Here is a 19,576-nt window from a genome sequence, read left to right as displayed (position 1 = left end):
CAGGTGAAGGCCATGTTGAAAAAGTAAGCTCCTTCATTTCTGTCCTGATCAGACAGGTAAAAGTTGGCATGCAGACAGTTTCAGGAGTACTTGAGGCCTGGTTGTTTGGAGTACTCTACTACGATTTGAGTTACATTCCGTTATCCCCAGTTTATATTTCCTGTTTTTGAATTGTCCTGTTTGTTATTTTGTTTTGTACGTGTTCCGCACATAGCGGATAGTTTTTCAGCGACTGCACTGTAAATAAACGCCCTCGCCCTGGAAATATGCATTGGGAAATGCTTTATGTGCAGTAGAGAAGAAACATTAGACGTGTGTAATATAATTTGAGCCTGTATCCTCTCAAGCATTTAAACAGCTCAATTTGACTGATAAACATTTAGTATTTCAATATATATATATATATATATATATAGTGCGGGTATCAATATTTTTTCAGTGGTTCTCTTTAACTACTCAATCCACAGCCATGACAGTGTTTAACATCCAGTATATTAAATATTTACCAGGGAGAGTGTTGAACCGTGTAACCAATAAACTATTTAGATTCAACCATTTTTCAAATCCCAATTCTAAATGATTTGAAAATGTGCTAGTCTAACTGATGTAGCCTAATCTAAGTGTGAGAGGTTAAGGCCTGCCTATACATTACGAAATCATTTCTTTGACTGTAAATTGTCTGTGAAATGAAAGAAACGTGTGATTCTGACCCCGTTCCATAGTCAACTCTAAAGATTTTTGACGATGTGGGCATGCACAGCCTGAACTCAAACGCTCCTCTTTAGTCTATAAAATGTTGTAGAAATATGGTTGTTAGATGGTTGGATGATGTGTTATTGTAGGCTAACTAACTGTTAGTAAACACCATATTAGGGAGGACGATATAACGAAAGTATCCTCACTGTTATGAAGGTACGTGCTGGATTAGGGCCTACAGTATGCTATGGGCTACTACACTGGCTCATTATTGGGGACGTCGAGAGTAGGAGGAGCAGAAAGTGCTAGTCCAATCCCTGCTCCTCTAAACCTATCTAGCGCTCTCCCCTCCGCCGGGGGAAACAGTGAAAACCTCCCGTAGATGTTCAGGCGCAGATGTCATGTGAAAAGCCGCATGCTCGCTGAGCGGACGACACTCAAACCGTCTGACCACCTCTCCACACTCCACGGCGCGTCTCTCTGCTCCGCTCTGCCCAGCGCGTCAACAAGCACGAGTCTGTTCTGGTCTGGAATGCTTTTGCGAAGAAACAACACTCCCCGAATGAACGTGGACGACGGCAAACATTAACGTTGTTTTGTTTTTGCCCGGGGATTTTGCTTTTTAAAAGTATTTATGTTTGTTTCTTCATGACTGCTGCATTCGGAAGAGAGTCGCACAAACACCACCATGCGAGGTAAGGATCCGACTGCTTTTGACAGCTCATTTAAATAGCAGGCGCATCTACCCACTCACATCACTGGTATTCCCCACATCCATTCTGTACTATAGTTCTGTTGTGTGTGCGCTGTGTGAACTTTACTAGGGAAGTTTTTTATCCCAACTTGCTCATGCCTCAGTCACTATTAGCCCCAGCTTGAGAATACAATTGCCATTTACTGTCACTATTAAGTAACCTATTCGGATCTTTATACTGTGTGTGTGTGCGTGTGCGTGTGCGTGTTGTTCTCCATGAGACGTCCATGTATGGCCCATTAAACACCTTGTATACGTCCCAGTGTTGGAGTTAACTCTGAGTTAACGCAACACTATTTAGTTTGGAGGAGCGTCAAGACTTCAGATGCTCTGGCTGAATGGAGTGCCTGAATAGAGATCATCTTCACGAAGCACATCATTTGCTATTGCCGTAAACTATTTCCGTAAACTATTGCCACTGACGATTTAAAGCGGCAATTCGCAGTTGAAACAATAACAAAGCCTTTCCCACCCCCGTTTCGGCAAAAAGCTGAGGGATGGGACTGGATAAATGTAAATGGTTTAGTAGAGCGCATGACACGTTGGAACACAGAACCTGCAAGCTTGGCCCTATAGCACCATTGACTGCAGGACACACAGTCTTATACATGTTTGCTCTCTGGGAAAAAAATGCAAATACATTTTGTTTCTTTAAAGGGCAATCTGCAGTTGCAGCATCCATTTTTGGATTTAGAAATGATATGTACCCATTAATTCTTGAAGAATACAAGTTAGACATGCCTCATGAGCTTCGTTCAACTGTCGTACCCCATCAGAACCCCAAATATAAGCTTGTTGTCCATGTATAGGCTGTGTCCTACATACCTCCCTGGTGATATATGGCCAAGCAAGGAGGTTCTGTGTTGGGAGTGCGCTCTACTAACCCATATCCATCATTCAAGCTCTGCACCGCTCCATAAGCATCGACATGCAACATTAGTGCCCCCCACGTCCAACACACACACACACACACACACACACACACACACACACACACACACACACACACACACGCGCGCGCGAGAGAGAGAGAGGGTAATGTCCCCATGTCTTCGAGACGGAAGTTCAACCCACAGCTCTCTCTCTTTTTCCCTCTTTCTCCCCTTACAATCATGCGCTTTGGATCCAAGGCCTTCAGTGCTGAATAGTAGACCTATTTTACAATTTACTCCTACAAATTATGTCAGACTAACAAAACATAGTGGCAATGCTGTTCGGTCCAATAATTGAAAATTAACATTTCCGTGATGACCAATTGTTGTCAAATTGCGTAGGTCTAGTGTTATTAATTTGTATGATCACTAGCCTATAGGCTACCTTGTGAATTGTAAAATAACAATCATCACTTAAACGGAAACCCGTGACGAAAATAAGCCTACAGGAACTATTATGATAGTGTAAAAGTATAAATAAAGTAACCAGTTTGTTCAATGAAAGACAGGTGAGGGCCTCACTTAGAGGTAGTCTAGTCTTAGAGGTAGTCTATAGCGTCTGTTGTTCCAGCCTGCATTCTCATTCCTTCGTTGTAGGTGTGTAGACCTATGACAAATGATACAAAAACGCCATTGTGTTGATATTAATAAAGTGTAGTTAAACTTAAACTGTACTGAATTATGGGCAATATTAACGTTAAACATAGATTATCAATGGCGAGCTTAATTTGAGTTTGACTTAAATATACAACATGCCTAGTACAGAAATGACTCTTAAAATAAACAACATTCAAATAATAATTATGATTATTCTGAGCCCATTGTTGAAGTTATAGCTAGCTATAAGACAATATTTAGACTAATTAATTCATATTTTTTCAAAGTGCAACAATATTCTGTGATGTTAATTAACAGTATTTTCATATTTTTACATTACTATTATTGTGTCCAATGCTATTGCTATTTGGCTTTGAAAATCAAGCAACATTAGAAGGATTAAAATACACCTCTGTTTGCCTCTGCGATTAGCAATTTAGCAGGCCTTCTCTTATAACCCTGGGGGAAAAAGAGGACGAAAACTTTGGGGAGGACGTCTATCTCTTTCGCTCTCTCTCTCGCGCTGTCTCTCTCTCTCGCGCGCAAATGACTTAACTCGTCTCTCCCCGCCCGCCTTGCAATAACTGTAGCCTACACTCACACTTTATTGGGCCTTGCGACCACTAGTGCATGGGCTTCTTGGGGGGATGCCGAAATCTCCGGCTTTATAGCTGTGGTGGGTAGAAGAGGGCCCGAAGCGTCTCTCTGTCCTCCTGTCTTTCTCTCTCCGTCTATCCTGCTGAACGCCCCAAAGGGTTTGTCAGATAGAATTAAATCAGTGTGCGCCACGCGGCCCCTCTCCCAACCTTCGCAGCCTGTGGAGTCTGCACTGCTCACAGAGAAATGCAATCACATCCACGAGGTTATGAAAAATAGAGCCCCCCTCATATGCCTTGTTTAATTATCATTTAGCAATTGTCAAACCTCCTGTCCCGGCTGACCGACGGACGATGATGTAGCCTATACTAGAACGATAACCAAAACCAACCAGGGGAGGGAGAAAATGCTGTGGTGAAAAAGAGAAAAGTTTCTCGTCTTATACTGTTCAATTTCCGTTATTCAATGACAAGCAGTTATCCAATGACAAGAAGGAAACATTCTGAAAATAGTTATAACCTGATGCACCTGAAACGCATACAAAAAGAACGGCTCAGGGTCAAATATTTTTTACGTGCTCTTGATTAATTGTTGCTATTTTAATTTGGATTTACTGGTTGGGGTCCAATCATTTTGTTTCCCAAGTTCAACCTCCCCATACCTTTTCATTGCCAATGAAATCATTTAAAGCCATTTTGTTGAGGGCTATAAGCCTATTCTAATCATGAACACCCTACTTTTTTATTTCACAAATTGTCCTTTCGAATTGAAGATATTTGCAGATGGGTTCATTTCTTTCGTTTGATCATGTTTGGCCAGGGGGCTTCTGGAACCAGGTGTACCTTTACACCTACACTTACTGTACACTCTCACCCTCATCCACAGTATGATGCCACCACACATGCACACATCACATGCAAACACACATGCTCACACACACATGCTCACAGATATGCATACATGCATAAGCCTAACACAGGTGACCAAACACACAATGTAATAATATGTATAAGTATGCATGTGTGTACATGCACAAATGCATTCCAACAGACACACACACAGATACACGATGACACACTACTGCAATGCAATGCCATTTTCACACAGGAGAACCCTCCCATAGACGGTATAGGTCACTGAGTTCAGTCCAGAGCAGGAGGGGGATGGGTCATGGGGGTTGGGTGTGGTCTATGTGATCCTCTCTGTGAGTGAAAGGTGTCAATCACAATCTCCAACACTTCCTCTCTATTGGAAAATACAGAATGACAGAGAGAGAGAGAGAGAGAGAGGGGTGACAAAGGGGGTGTGGTGGGTAGATGTGAGATGGCAACACACTCCATAATCTACAGACAGCACCACAGAAGACCCCACACGCCATCATCTCTCTGTCTGTCTCTCTCTACATCTTCTCTCTTTCTCTCTTTCTCTCTTTCTCTCTCTCTCTCTCTTTCTCTCTCTCTCTCTGACTTTCTCTCTATCTCACTCCTTCTCTTTCGTGAGCACACACACACACACACACACACACACACACACACACACAAACACATACACCCACTCTGCTTTCAACTCTGGCCTGTAAAACACAAATAGCCACAATGCCATGCATGAGGTCCCAATGCCAATAGAATTTGAGGCATCCTGCATCTGCATTGATCAGCCAATCCCGGCGTTATCAGGGGATCGATGCTTCCTGAAGGTCTACGGAAGCAATCCACAGCATAATCTATACTGTGGTGCACAGTTTAATTTACATAATCTACTCCAAATCATTTATCACATTACACAATCTATCTCATCTCCTCATCAACATTACCCACAGCTTGAACAGCATTCTCTATATTGTCATAATTAGGAACATAAAACTTTATTTCACTGGGTAGCATTCATTGTGGGTAAGGAGCAGGCAACACCTTAGTTGGTGGGAGGAAACAGTATAGAGGAAAATATACTCATCGTTTGTATGTGCACAGTATGTATGTGTACGTATGTGTATGTATATATGTGTGTGTGTGTTACTGACTAATGGCCCAGTGTTATGTAACTAGGGGAAAGATTACTCAAAGCCTCGGTCAGGAGAGCTAATCCTCCACACTGAGGTGTTGCACCATTACTCACACACACATACACACACAACCACACGCACACGCACTGCACCCAATTCATCCACGTATGACTACAGTATGTATAGCCTACCTCTCTGTAACTGTGTTCCTGTCTTCCTCTATCCCCTTTGTCTCTTGGTCAGTGGTGGAAAAGTATTCAACTGTCATACTTGAGTAAAAGTAAAGAAAATATACCTTAATAGAAAATGACTCAAGTAAAAGTGAAAGTAACCCAGTAAAATACTACTTGAGTAAAGTTCTAGAAGTCTCTGGTTTTAAATATACTTAAGTACAGTGGTGGAAAAAGTACTCAACCGTCATACTTGAGTAAAATTAAAAGTAAGTAAAAGTAAAAGCTATTCATAAAATTCCTGCTATTAAGCAAAGCAGACGGCCCAATTTTTTATTTTATTTTTATGGACAGTCAGGGGCACACTCCAACACTCAGACATATTTTACAAACACAGTATTTGTGTTTAGTGTGTCTGCCAGATCAGAGGCAGTAAGGGATGACAACTTGTTATATTGATGGTGCGTGAATTGGACCATTTTGCTGTCCTGTCTGAGCAATCAAAATGTAACAAGTGCTTTTGGGTGTCAGTGAAAATGTATGGGAGTAAAAAGTACATATTTTCTTTTGGAATGTAGTGGCGCAAAAGCTGTCAAAAATAGAAATAATAAAGTAGATAGTCCAAAAGATCACTTAAGTAGTACTTCAAAGACATTCTACTTAGTTACTTTACACCACTGCGCTTGCTCTAACCCTGTGTCCCTGTCTCTCCTCACTCGACCGGTCTGCTCTTCCATCACTTGTGCTCTCAACTCAAATTAAGAGAGCTTGTGTGTGTGTGCCTGCTGTTGCATGTTTGACTTATCAGTGTGTTTGAGATAATGTTGTTAACAGCAGCCTGTAGACCGTGCTTCTCTATCAGTGTGTGGTCCCAGTAGTTCTGAGCGTGAGGGTGGCATCCAAGCGTGCTTACTTAACGACTGCTCCGTGTTGATTTTATTTGTGTGTGTGTGTGTGTGTGTGTGTGTGTGTGTGTGTAAGAGAGAGAGAGAGCGTGACTAGCAGTACATTGCATCTAGTTTATATTGGCTGTGAGGGATCTCTTGCTATCGCCCCAGTGCTGCCTGACCCTGAGCTAAAGAAGCAGCCTTTCTCTCTTTAGTATGTCCTTGTTAAACACACTGGAAGTATCTCTCAGTTATGCAGTGTATCCATACGCTAGCTGGTGGTGGAAGCAGAGGCACCCTGGTAGTCTGGTGGAGTGTGATGTGGTGCACTATGAGATTCAACTTTGATCTCATCAGCTCACTTTTGTTCAGTAGTAACTAGACGTGTCTATTGTGGGTGGTAGTCATCATGACGTGAGTCACGTGGATACAAGAACGGGCAAGGAAGAAAGAGAGATGGGAGAGGGAAAGAGAGATGGGAAAGGGAGATGGGAGAGGGAAAGGGAGAGGGAAAGGGAGATGGGAGAGGGAAAGAGAGATGGGAGGGGGAAAGAGAGATGGGAGAGATGGGAGAGGGAAAGAGAGATGGGAGAGGGAAAGGGAGATGGGAGAGGGAAAGGGAGATGGGAGAGGGAAAGAGATGGGAGAGGGAAAGGGAGATGGGAGAGGGAAAGAGATGGGAGAGATGGGAGAGGGAAAGAGATGGGAGAGATGGGAGAGGGAAAGAGAGATGGGAGAGGGAAAGAGAGATGGGAAAGGGAGATGGGAGAGGGAAAAAGAGATGGGAGAGGGAAAGAGAGATGGGAGAGGGCAAGAGAGATGGGAGAGGAGGGAAAGAGAGATGGGAGAGGGAAAGGGAGATGGAAAGGGAGATGGGAGAGGGAAAGAGAGATGGGAGAGGGAAAGAGAGATGGGAGAGGGAAAGGGAGATGGGAGAGGGAAAGAGAGATGGGAGAGGGAAAGGGAGATGGGAGAGGGAAAGGGAGATGGGAGAGGGAAAGAGAGATGGGAGAGGGAAAGGGAGATGGGAGAGGGAAAGAGAGATGGGAAAGGGAGATGGGAGAGGGAAAGATAGATGGGAGAGATGGGAGAGGGAAAGAGAGATGGGAGAGGGAAAGAGATGGGAGAGGGAAAGATAGATGGGAGAGATGGGAGAGGGAAAGAGAGATGGGAGAGGGAAAGAGAGATGGGAGAGGGAAAGAGAGATGGGAGAGGGAAAGGGAGATGGGAGAGGGAAAGGGAGATGGGAAAGGGAGATGGGAGAGGGAAAGATAGATGGGAGAGATGGGAGAGGGAAAGAGAGATGGGAGAGGGAAAGAGAGATGGGAGAGGGAAAGAGAGATGGGAGAGGGAAAGAGAGATGGGAAAGTGAGATGGGAGAGGGAAAGTGAGATGGGAGAGGGAAAGTGAGATGGGACAGGGAAAGAGAGATGGGAGAGGGAAAGGGAGATGGGAGAGGGAAAGAGAGATGGGAGAGGGAAAGGGAGAGGGAAAGAGAGATGGGAGAGGGAAAGAAAGATGGGAGAGGGAAAGAGATGGGAAAGAGAGATGGGACAGGGAAAGAGAGATGGGAAAGAGAGATGGGAAAGGGAAAGAGAGATGGGAAAGAGAGATGGGAAAGGGAGATGGGAGAGGGAAAGAGAGAGGGGAGAGGGAAAGAGAGATGGGAGAGGGAAAGAGAGATGGGAGAGATGGGAGAGGGAAAGGGAGATGGGAGAGGGAAAGAGAGATGGGAGAGGGAAAGGGAGATGGGAGAGGGAAAGAGAGATGGGAGAGGGAAAGAGAGAAGGGAGATGGGAAAGAGAGATGGGAGAGGGAAAGAGAGATGGGAGAGGGAAAGAGAGATGGGAAAGGGAGATGGGAGAGGGAAAGAGAGATGGGAGAGGGAAAGAGAGATGGGAGAGGGAGAGGGGAGGGAAAGGGAGAAGGAGGGAGAAAGGAAAAGATAAAGACAGTCAGATCGTGTGAGCGGTTAATTCAGCTTTCTGGATGTGTGCAATTCACCATCTGTGTGTGTGTGTGCGTCTATGCGGTGTCTTACTTAACAATTCAACAAGGACAGCTAATAAACAGCTAATACACAGTTAATACAATTACTTGGACACAGTGTGAAGTCAGACAGAACCCTTAGCTGTACTTTCTAGAGGCATTACAGTAGCCTCCACCATTCTCAATTTTTAAAAAAATGATTATTAATGGAAAATAAAACATTAATATATCTTGATTAGATAAGTATTCAACCCTCTGAGTCAATACATGTTTGAATCACCTTTGTCAGTTATTACAGCTGTGATTATTTCTGGGTAAGTCTCTAAGAGCTTTGCACACCTGGATTGTACAGTATTTGCCCATTATTCCTTAGGTCTATCAAGATGGTTGTTGATCATTGCTAGACAGCCATTTTCATGTCTTGCCATAGATTCTCAAGACGATTTAAGTCAAAACTGTAACTAGGCCGCTCAGTAACATTCAATGTCATCTTGGTAAGCAACCAGTGTATAATTGGCCTGGTGTTTTAGATAATTGTCCTGCTGAAAGGTGAATTTGTCTCCCAGTGTATGTTGGAAAGCAGACTGAACAAGGTTTTCCTCTAGGATTTTGCCTGTGCTTAGCTCTATTACATTTCCTTTTATCCTAAAAAACTCCCTAGTCATTGCCGATGACAAGCATACCCATAACATGTTGCTGCCACCACCATGCTTGAAAATATGAAGAGTGGTACTCAGTGATGTGTTTGCCCCAAACATAAGACTTTCTATTCAGCATTTTACAGATAATTGTATTTGTGGGGTACAGAGACGTAGTAGTCATTTAAAAATCATGTTAAACACTATTATTGCACACAGAGTGCGTCCATGCAATTTACTATGTGACTAGTTAAGCACATTTTTACTCCTGAACTTATTCAGGCTTGACATAACAACAGGGTTGAATACTTATTGACTCAATACATTCCAGCTTTTCTATTTGTAAGTCATTTGTAAACATTTATAAAAACATGATTCCAATTTGACATTGTAGTGTATTGTGACACAAAATTGCAAATTAATCCATTTTAAATTCAGACTGTAACCCAACAAAATGTGGAAAAAGTCAAGGGATGTGAATACTTTCTGAACGCGCTGTAGTGTTGCTAAATGTCCCTGTTACATTCCAGTCTTTACTATGTCCTGGGAGGAAACTAGGTGAAATTTCTGTGCACTTAATAGCGTCCTATAGAAGGTGACCATGGCTACCATGGATGCAACTCATTTTTAGTTACCTAAAGGTCTTTTCTGAAGACTATTTTATATTATGCATTTAGCATGTATTCTACAACTCAATTAGATGCTGTAAAAAGGTATTGCCCACCATCGTATTCCATAGAAGGGAGTTTGTGGTAGCATACCTATAGCACGTACTGTGTCAACTATACTGGTGAGCTTCTAATAGGGGTTAGCGTTTTGTGAGTGGCAAAGATTAGCCTGTGTTAGCGTCAGTAGCTAATCTCATTGAGGAGATTCTCCAGGGCATCATCAGTTCTATTTCTCTCTTGTGAGCTGCGCTTCATCTTGAACCTCAGTACCAGATCTGCTGGAACTGACCTGCTGGTAGCTCCCACAATTATAAACCCTGCCCATCTGGTACTCCAGACAGGCTAAAGCAAACGCTCAACGTATTTGAAAGATTTCAAATAGTATTTTAACCAAAGTCTTCTCTAACCTCAGTGCTCAGAATAGTGTCCTTATTTAAAAAAAAGTCATATTTCATTATAGCCTCTTTGTTTTAAGCAGTGCCTTCATATTAATTTTCATAAAATACTGATATTGTGTGTCTGTGAGAGAGAGAGAGAGAGAGAAAGAGAGAGTGCAGGTGAAGCGAACACTTTGATTGTCTTTGTGATCAATTTGGCTCTTTGCGAAAGATGCCCCTGGGGCCACTTTGGGGAAAACCTTGTTAGACTGAGTTAAATTGTGGCCTGAGGCGAGCTATTAGCGTCCATCCCTGAGAGAGAGAGAGAGAGAGACACACACACACACACACACACACACACACACACACACACACACACACACACATATTCTCTCTCTCACACACTCTCTCCCTCTCCCTCTCTCTCTGTGTCACACACACACAAGGCAAGTGGCAAGTGTTGTAGTTTGGTCCAAATATTTGTGTATGCCTACTAATTTGTCTGTGGATTACGGTAACACTTATTTTAGTATAATTGATATGTTTAGCCTCCATTCCTTTGGGTCCATGTGATTCGCTAGTGTCCTCCAGCCAAGATGTGGTAGAATCTGCAGGTTTTTAATGCTATAGCTCTCTTGTTTTCGCTCTCTTTCTCCCTATTAGTCCTACCCTCTACCCTCCCCCCCTCTCACACACAAACACACAACACGCACACACAATGTCATCTACAATTAGGATTAAGACCATAGGAAGAACAGTGTGAGGTTAAGGGAGGGTTAAGGAGCAGGCAGTGACGACAAAATCATTTTTTTCTCAAACCAGAATAGGTGGGATGCTACGATGACAGTATGTGTGTCCATGCCTCCATGTGGTTGTTGATCATTGCTAGACAGCCATTTTCATGTTTACTTATTTTTGTACACTCCAGCAAATACATGATTTGGATCATTCTTATCATTATCTCTGCACATAGTGTGTAGGCTACCCCTGCTCTCAGAGCAGAGGGGGAGAGACCAGGTGCTGTGGTCACACACATCATCCTTGAACTTGTTCCTTCCAGTCCGATGCACTCCCCCCCTCTCTCAGGCCTGAAAGAAAGGTCAGAGGTCAATCCCGGAGAGGCCTTACAAGTCACAGAGGATGGTGTTGGGAAGGAGATGGCACAGTGTACTTGAGAGGTAGACCTGAGGGGGCAGGGGGTGGGAGGGACAGGTTGGGGGCGATGGGATTGGGTCCACCCTGTGGAGTATTTCCCACGCCTCCTTTGCATGCCTCCCCATCTCAGGGTCACTCACTAGGAACCCCACAATGTGTTGTGTGGGCTTCACTTCTAGTGGGCAGGGGGGTGGAGGCATGCAAGGGAGACGTGGGAAATACTCCACAGGGTGGAGAAAAATACTGTATACTCATGCACACATTTGTAACATAGGATGTATCAACGCTATATAAACACTGTCGTGTGCATACGTATGAGTGCATTTGTACGTGTGTATACATATGTACACTTTTGTGCGCGTGCATGTGTGTCTGTGTGTGTGAATCGATGCGTTGAATGTCAGCCAGTGGCCCCCTTCTGTTCCCTCTCTGGGGTGTACAATCGGAGCACAGAGCTGGATTCCATGAGCCCAGCTGATCCCAGACCTGCCCCATGAGCAATTACCCACAGAGCATTGCGGCAAACTGGACAAGCCTGTGCCCTCTTACACATGGGAGGGGAGTAGGGCAAGGGGGGGAGTAACTAACATCCTTGATGCATCATGGCTACTGTCAACTGGACAAAGACATGTTTGCCCCCACAACACAGGGCAGGCATCAGGGAAGGGGGATGGGGGATAGTACCCTACTTGCCTGCCCTGTGTTACTCTTCACTCCAGCAGACTGTACGGAGCCCATGGAGACAGTGCCAACCATACAGACAGGTCTGAGTAATTACCTACAATACCCGGCTGCTGCCATGATGCCAGAGCTGTTCAAGTGGGTCAATGTAGCCGTTGCTGACCCTAGTGAAAACACAGGTGTGTGTGTGTGTGTGTGTGTGTGTGTGTGTGTGTGTGTGTGTGTGTGTGTGAGCAGCAATACAAGTAGCTACATAACCCCTATTGTTGCTACTCCACACTCCCATCCCATGTAACAGCATGCTGAACATAGTACAGCCCCGGGTGTGTTTTTTTTTGTAGCTAGTCCCCTCTAGTTAATAGATGAAACATGCATGTCCAATCGCCCCTCCTGTTCACCCTTACACAAATAGCCCCTACGGCTGTTGAAATACAGCAACACCTAGTGGTAGAAAGATCACCCCACAGTTTATTGCTGTTCTAAGAAGGGCTTGTATTGTGCTTGGTATTGATGTGTTTTTTTAATGGGGGGTGGATCAGCTATGAAATTAGCAGATAGAATTGGAGTCTATCAAATACCATTACTGCATCATTTCTAATCCCCTTTTTATATAGGTTTGATTATGCCCCTACTCGCCTCTTTCCTAGTTGAAGGACTTGGTGGAAAACATTACAATTCAATATATAATGTTTATTTCCTAATCATACTGGACTCCACATTTATCAGCCAATCAACCAATCACTCTAATCTTAATTCCATCACTCAGATTTCCACAGACTAACCCATCTTTGCCATCTTGCCTACCTGACTAACCCATCTTGCCCAGGTAGGTGAAGGACCTCACATCCTCCAGTGGTTCTTTGAGGGTGATTTGGATTGGTTGTTTTATTGAACCTTTATTTAACTAGACAGGTCAGTTAAGAACAAATTCTTATTTACAATGAAGACCTACCAAAAGGCCTCTCCTGCAGGGACGGGGAACCTGGGATTAAAATAAAGAAATAGAATATAAATATAGGACGAAAAACACATCACAACAAGACAGACAACACTACATAAAGAGACCTAAAACAACAACATAGCAAGGCAGCAACACATGACAGCACAGCATGGTAGCAACACAACACGACAACAACATCGTGGCAACACAACATGGTAGCTGCACAAAACATGGTACAAACATTATTGGGCACAGACAACAGCACAAAGGGCAAGAAGGTAGAGACAGCAATGCATCACACAAAGCAGCCACAACTGTCTGTAAGAGTGTCCATGATTGAGTCTGAATGAAGAGCTTGAGCTAAAACTGTCCAGTTTGAGTGTTTGTTGCAGCTCGTTCCAGTCGCTAGCTGCAGCAAACTGAAAAGAGGAGCGACTTAGGGATGTGTGTGCTTTGGGGACCTTTAACAGAATGTGACTGGCGGAACGGGTGTTGTATGTGGAGGATGAGGGCTGCAGTAGATATCTCAGATAGGGGGGAGTGAGGCCTAAGAGGGTTTTATAAATACGTATCAACCAGTGGGTCTTGTGACAGATATACAGAGACGACCAGTTTACAGAGGAGTATAAAAGGAGTGGCAAATCTGATGGCCGAATGGTAAAGAACATCTTGCCGCTCTAGAGCACCCTTATCTGCCGATCTATGTATTGTGTTTCCCTTGGTGACAGGCAGTGGCTGAGACAGCAGATTTTTTGACTTTATAAACTGTACTCTTTGAGAGAGGTAGTTAGCAAACGAGGCAAAAGACCCCTCAGAGACACCAATACTCCTTAGCCGGCCCAGAAGAATGGAATGGTCTACCGTATCAAAAGCTTTGGCCAAGTCAATAAAAATAGTAGCACAACATTGCTTAGAATCAAGGGCAATGGTGACATTATTGAGGACCATTATTGAGGTTGCAGTAACACATCCATAACCTGAGCGGAAACCAGATTGCATTCCCAAGTGAACACTATAGAAATCAAGAAAGCCAGTCAGTTGATTATTGACAAGTTTTTCCAACACTTTTGATAAACAGGGCAAATAGGCCTATTTCTATTTCTATCTTCCTATCACAGTTAGGATCAGCTTGATCTCCCCCTTTAAATAAAGGACGAACCGTGGCTGCCTTCCAAACAATGGGAACCTCCCCAAAAAGGAGAGACAGGCTTGGCGATGATAGGGGCAACAACCTTAAAGAAGAAAGGGGTCTGACCCAGATGGATTTTTGGGGTCAAGTTTAAGGAGATCCTTTAGCACCTCGGACTCAGTGACTGCCTGCAGCGAGAGACTTTGTAGCGGGGCAGGGGGAAAAGGGAGAAGCATCGGGGATAGTCGCATTAGAAGGGGTGTGTCATGTGTCAGTGTGCAGCGGTGAGGATGGAGTCAGGCGCAGGACACAGAACTGAGTAAAATAACATACTTTACTCAAAAAGAACCAACCATAAAATTCCACGCAGGGAAAACACACCATAACACAGCAGTCTACTAACACTCAACAAGAAACAATCACGCACAAAACATATTGGGAACCAGAGGGTTAAATAGGGGAAATAATTATAATGTAATGGGAACCAGGTGTGTACAATCAAGACAAAACAAATAGAAAAAGAAAAAGAAAGAACGTGGCAGCTAGAAAGCCGGTGACAACGACCGCCGAACGCCGCCCGAACAAGGAGAGGCAACAACTTTGGCGGACGTCGTGACAGGGTGGGAGATGAGGAAATGTCGGATGGGCAAGGAGGCAAATAGGAATCCTGACTTAATCAAGTGGTGATTAAAGAGCTCAGCCATGTGCTTCTTGTCAGTAACAACCACATCATCAACATTAAGGGACATGGGCAGCTGTGAGGAGGAGGGTTTATTCTCCAGGTCTTTTAACCGTTTCCCAGAACGTCTTGGGGTTAGACCCATAGAGAGAGAACTGCTCCTTAAAGTAACTACCTTTGGCCTTCCGGATAGCCTGAGTGCACTTATTTCTCATTTGCCTGAACGAGAGCCAGTCAGCCTGAGTATGCGGGTGCCGAACCTTTCACCAAATGCAATTCTTGGAGGTGGAGTAATTCTGCAAGATCACAGTCGAACCAGGGGCTGAACAGTTGTTGAGCCTTATTATCTTGGTTTTGTTTCTGTGGATATGGAGTCCTAGTTGGGCTGATGTGGTGTCCAGGTCTGGTATTGTATCTTGTATTTGCTCTTGACTGTGTGACAGGAGTGCTAGATCGTCTGCAAAGTTGAGGTCGTCAAACCGTGTCCATAGAAACCACCGAAAAGGAATGGTGACCGGAGACATCCCTCTGCTTGTTGTGCCATCATAAGTGGTGCAGATTTATATAATAGTTTAAATTGAAAAGAACAGATTGATGCTTCAGTTGTTGTTTTGTATATCAGTTCATAAACCCCGATGCCATGATTTTGGCACATACAACAAGTTCCCAACAATCTTGAATTCGAAGCGGCATAGTTATCAAGCCTCTCGACTTTAAGTGAAACTGATACATTTTAGGCCGTGCGTTGTTTTTCCTTGGAGGCAGACAAATCATTTAATTCCTTTCTCTTTTGAGTAATTGCCTCTTCCATTTTTGTGGCAGAGCTTCAATGAGTTGGCTATAATTTGGGATGGAATATACATCTCCATACACCCTTTGTTAATAGCTTGTGTGACAGTTTTACCTTCCAATGTCATTCAGAAACATGATATTTTATGCATTTCTCCCAAGAAAATGTCCTCTATTAGTGCATTTGGAGTTTTAACCACGTTATGTGCTGTAATACTTGTTCTGCCTCATCTGGAGGATGAAATTGGAATTGTAACCAACTCTGTATTGCTTCATTTAAAAAGGATCATACTTTAAGCAGGGATCCATTATCAGTCCACCGGAAATGGTTGGTTTTAATCAGTGTAACGGCAAAAAAGACCACTTTGAACCTCGGATGTGCCTCTCTTAGTAGTCTGCTGCAAAACCAGTTTGGATTTAAATATCATTCTGAGAGAGGTTTAATGCCTTAATATGTCCTAATTTTAACCCTCGTAACTCATGTTCATAATACAAAGGTGGCCGTTTAATGGTTTGCCATGGCTTGAAAAAGGACTCCTGGAGTCAGCAGAGTCATGAATAAATATGGAACCTGCGGTATCAATAGGACATTAATCTGGGTCATTTTCCCGTAGATGGACAGGTATTTCCCTTTCCACAGTTTCAACATCCTATCTATTTTTAAGTTTTCTGGGATATGTACATCAAGCACATCAACTTCAACTTCCGCCCATTTAATCAGGAGACCACATGGCAATTTCAAGTTTTGATGTTGTCTTGCTTTGTGTGTGTGTGTGTGTGTGTGTGTGTGTGTTCTTTATAAATTGAGTTATGGTAAGCCAGTGCTCATGTACGGATGCTCCCATCTCCTCTAATGAAGCTAATTAAGGCTCTATTTAGAGAGTTGGGAACCCAGGAGACTGAGTGGAGTTCCTCACTTCATTAAAAATCAATTAACACACTCCACGTGCCAGTTCACTACACATCACTCACTGCACCAACCAGACTACCCTACAAAATTGTCTCCCTTACTTTTTTGTAACCCACCTGTCTGTCTGTCTGTCTGTCTCTCTGTTTGTTGGTGTCTGTGTCTCTTGTTCTCTCTCTCTCTCTTTGAGGAGATTGTGGGGCTGAGCTCCTCTTAGCCATGGAATCGCCAGCGCTGCACTCTTACATAACCTTTGGATAACAAACAGCCAGCCAGTCAGAGGGTCAGAGGGCAGCCACGCACACACAGCCAGCCAGTCAGAGGGCCTAGGAATCATTCAGACAGCTATTTATCTGCTATCTATATGCTATCTATCTGTTCTAAACTCATGTAGAATAGGATCCTGAAGCACGTGTTCCATATATACAGTAGTAACTGCACTCAATGTACCTGTCTGCAGTACTACTACGTAAATACACCGTTTTAGAGCCACTTGATTTGACTTGGTGAAAAATGCAACCATAGTGTTGGTGCACCAAGTGAGAGGAGGCAGTAAGAAGGGTAGGATGGTGATGGTAAGCAAGAAATACTCCATAGTTTGGTGACATCACTTCCTGTAGGCGTGTGTGTGACCGCTCAGCAAATCATTACTCTGACAGGCAGACGACAGAAGCGAGTGGGTGGTCGTCTTAGCAACAGCCAAGCTGTCACGACTGGCTCCTTATTCCACCTGACAGGCCCGGTGGCTATGCACACACACTCTCTAACACACACACACACATTCTGAAACACACAGTCTCTAACACACAGAGACATACACACAAACACACAGACACTCTCAAACACACACATAAGAATACAGACGCCTACACACATTCACATACACAAAATCACCCAAAAGCTTACACACTCATACACACTCACCCACATGAACACAGAAATACTGACAGCTGGATTATAATCTTTGTCGGTTCACACACCCCTCAAAACATTATTATAAACTGTAGACTGGTCAGTTGATAAATGCGTTTTTAAGATGTCCTTCCTTGAAGTTCAATTAGGAGTTGTTCCTAAAGGAGCTACAAAGAGACTTTCTGGGGAATATAGCAGAACGTGGTTGTAAATGAGAGCGGCTGAACACACACACAAACACAGAGTGTTGTTCTCTCTTTTACTGCCATTTCCTGAGGCACAACTGACCTGTTTTTCACACTATAAATAGACATCTTCACTGCATCACACTGTTTGTATGTTCTTTCCCAGTCCGGCCCAGTCCAGCCCGCTGCGCTGACCCAGTTTGGCACTGGCCAGGAACTGGTGGAAATGGGTCACCTCTAGAACAAACCCAGAGAGTCCTTCCTTCATAACACTCACAGTCCCAGTCCACACACACACACATGCACCCCCCCCCCCCCCCCCCCCCACCAGACACACAGTTAATGACTCATTCACAATGGGTATGTAGGGCTTGTAGATCGATAAGGGAAAGGAATAGGTGGAAGATTATATAAATGGGGGTAAATACAAACTGTCCTGTCTGCTGAGGGTTTTCAGCTCTCAAGAGGGCCTTGTCTTACCCCTCATCAGTTTTAACCCCTACTGACTGTCTGTCTGACTGTCTGTCTGTCTGTCTGTCTGTCTGTCTGTTTGTCGTCAGGATCTAAATAACCTTTTGTCACCACATGGTCTTAGACTCCGGGGTCACAGAGGTCAGGGTCATTAAACCCGCAGTCGGACCCTCTCTTACTCAGGCTTTTTGGGGGGAGTGGGACATCCCTCCCTGGGTAAAGAGGTACAAGACAGCCACAGCTTAGGCAGCAGACAACTCTGAGTAGTCATTATCTCCCTGAGCTAATCCCATTATGACACTATACACACACAGATGACATACAAACCACATACACACACTCCATAAACACTGCTGATGCAGTGACGTAAACCAATCATTACCACACACACATTAAAACACCTGTTATCCTGTTGTAGCTGCAACACAGAGCGGTGTGTGTAGGCTACATGTGTTTATGCATGTGTCTCCGCGGAAAATGAAAACAGATGCCATAGGTAAGACATACTTTTGGACATTGCCTTTGACCACAAATTACTACACTCATAGGCTAAAACGTTAGATGTCATTTCTCTGTGTACTTTGTATAGTGTACAGTTTTTCTGTTATTGCTCTACCACAGATTGTAATGAATCATTGGTTGTGTTCATTAGGGCACACGTAAAAAAAATAATGTTTGCAACGTAAAAGGAAAACTAGTGTTTCTTATTGGACAAATCCAGGTAGTCCCTTCCTTTTTCTGTCCATTTTTCTTCTGTTTGGTTCCAAATGAACACAACCCAGTTGGGGTCCCTTGTCGAATGTTCAGGAATGGCTGAAGGACTGCAACATTTACCTGGAGCTAACTCTGCAAATAGCACTGCTGGGTGATTTGAAAAATCTAAGTCAATCGATCAATAATATAATAATACTTTTGCAAAAATGTTTCTTTCATTTACAATCTGTAAAATTTATGAGAATAAGAAAGGTTCAGAACTTTTGTGAAACATCACAGCACAGTTTAAAAATATATGGCAAATAGAAATCAAAACTGGATGGTCTTGAGAGATAGATGGGAGGGGTTGAGGGAAGCTCAAGGATTGGATTAAAAACAAAAGAGAACTACTGTAAAATGCATTGTGTCCGTAAAATGTATATAGGATGTATACGTTGGAAGTAGAAGCCTAGGTGTTGTTGTCCATTAGTTTACTCCAATTAGGGGAGGGGTAGTAGGGTTAGGGGAAAATAGTAATACAAATAATAATAATAATTTAAAAAATATATATATATATGTGTGTGTACAGTACCAGTCAAGTTGGGAAACACCTACTCATTCAAGGGTTTTTCTTTATTTGACTAATTTCTACATTGTAGAATAATAGTGAAGACATCAACACTATGAAATTACACATATGGAATCATATAGTAACCAAAAAAGTGTTA

General features: G+C 43.5%; 1 protein-coding gene across 1 annotated transcript in view; it reads left to right on the top strand.

Annotated features, from left to right (window-relative positions):
• The first annotated feature begins 1,045 nt into the window (after positions 1-1,045).
• The window catches only part of rorb (RAR-related orphan receptor B), a 36,592-nt gene continuing 18,061 nt past the window's right edge, over positions 1,046-19,576 (top strand). The window contains exon 1 of the mRNA XM_021621078.2: positions 1,046-1,391. Coding sequence (XP_021476753.1) covers positions 1,385-1,391 — 7 coding nt within the window. The 5' untranslated portion in view covers positions 1,046-1,384. The remainder of the gene's footprint in view (positions 1,392-19,576) is intronic.

This window comes from Oncorhynchus mykiss, chromosome 11, assembly GCF_013265735.2.
Source record: "Oncorhynchus mykiss isolate Arlee chromosome 11, USDA_OmykA_1.1, whole genome shotgun sequence".
NCBI lineage: Eukaryota > Metazoa > Chordata > Actinopteri > Salmoniformes > Salmonidae > Oncorhynchus > Oncorhynchus mykiss.
The sequence above is the reverse complement of the archived record's forward strand: the minus strand, read 5'-3'. Positions and strand labels throughout refer to the sequence as shown.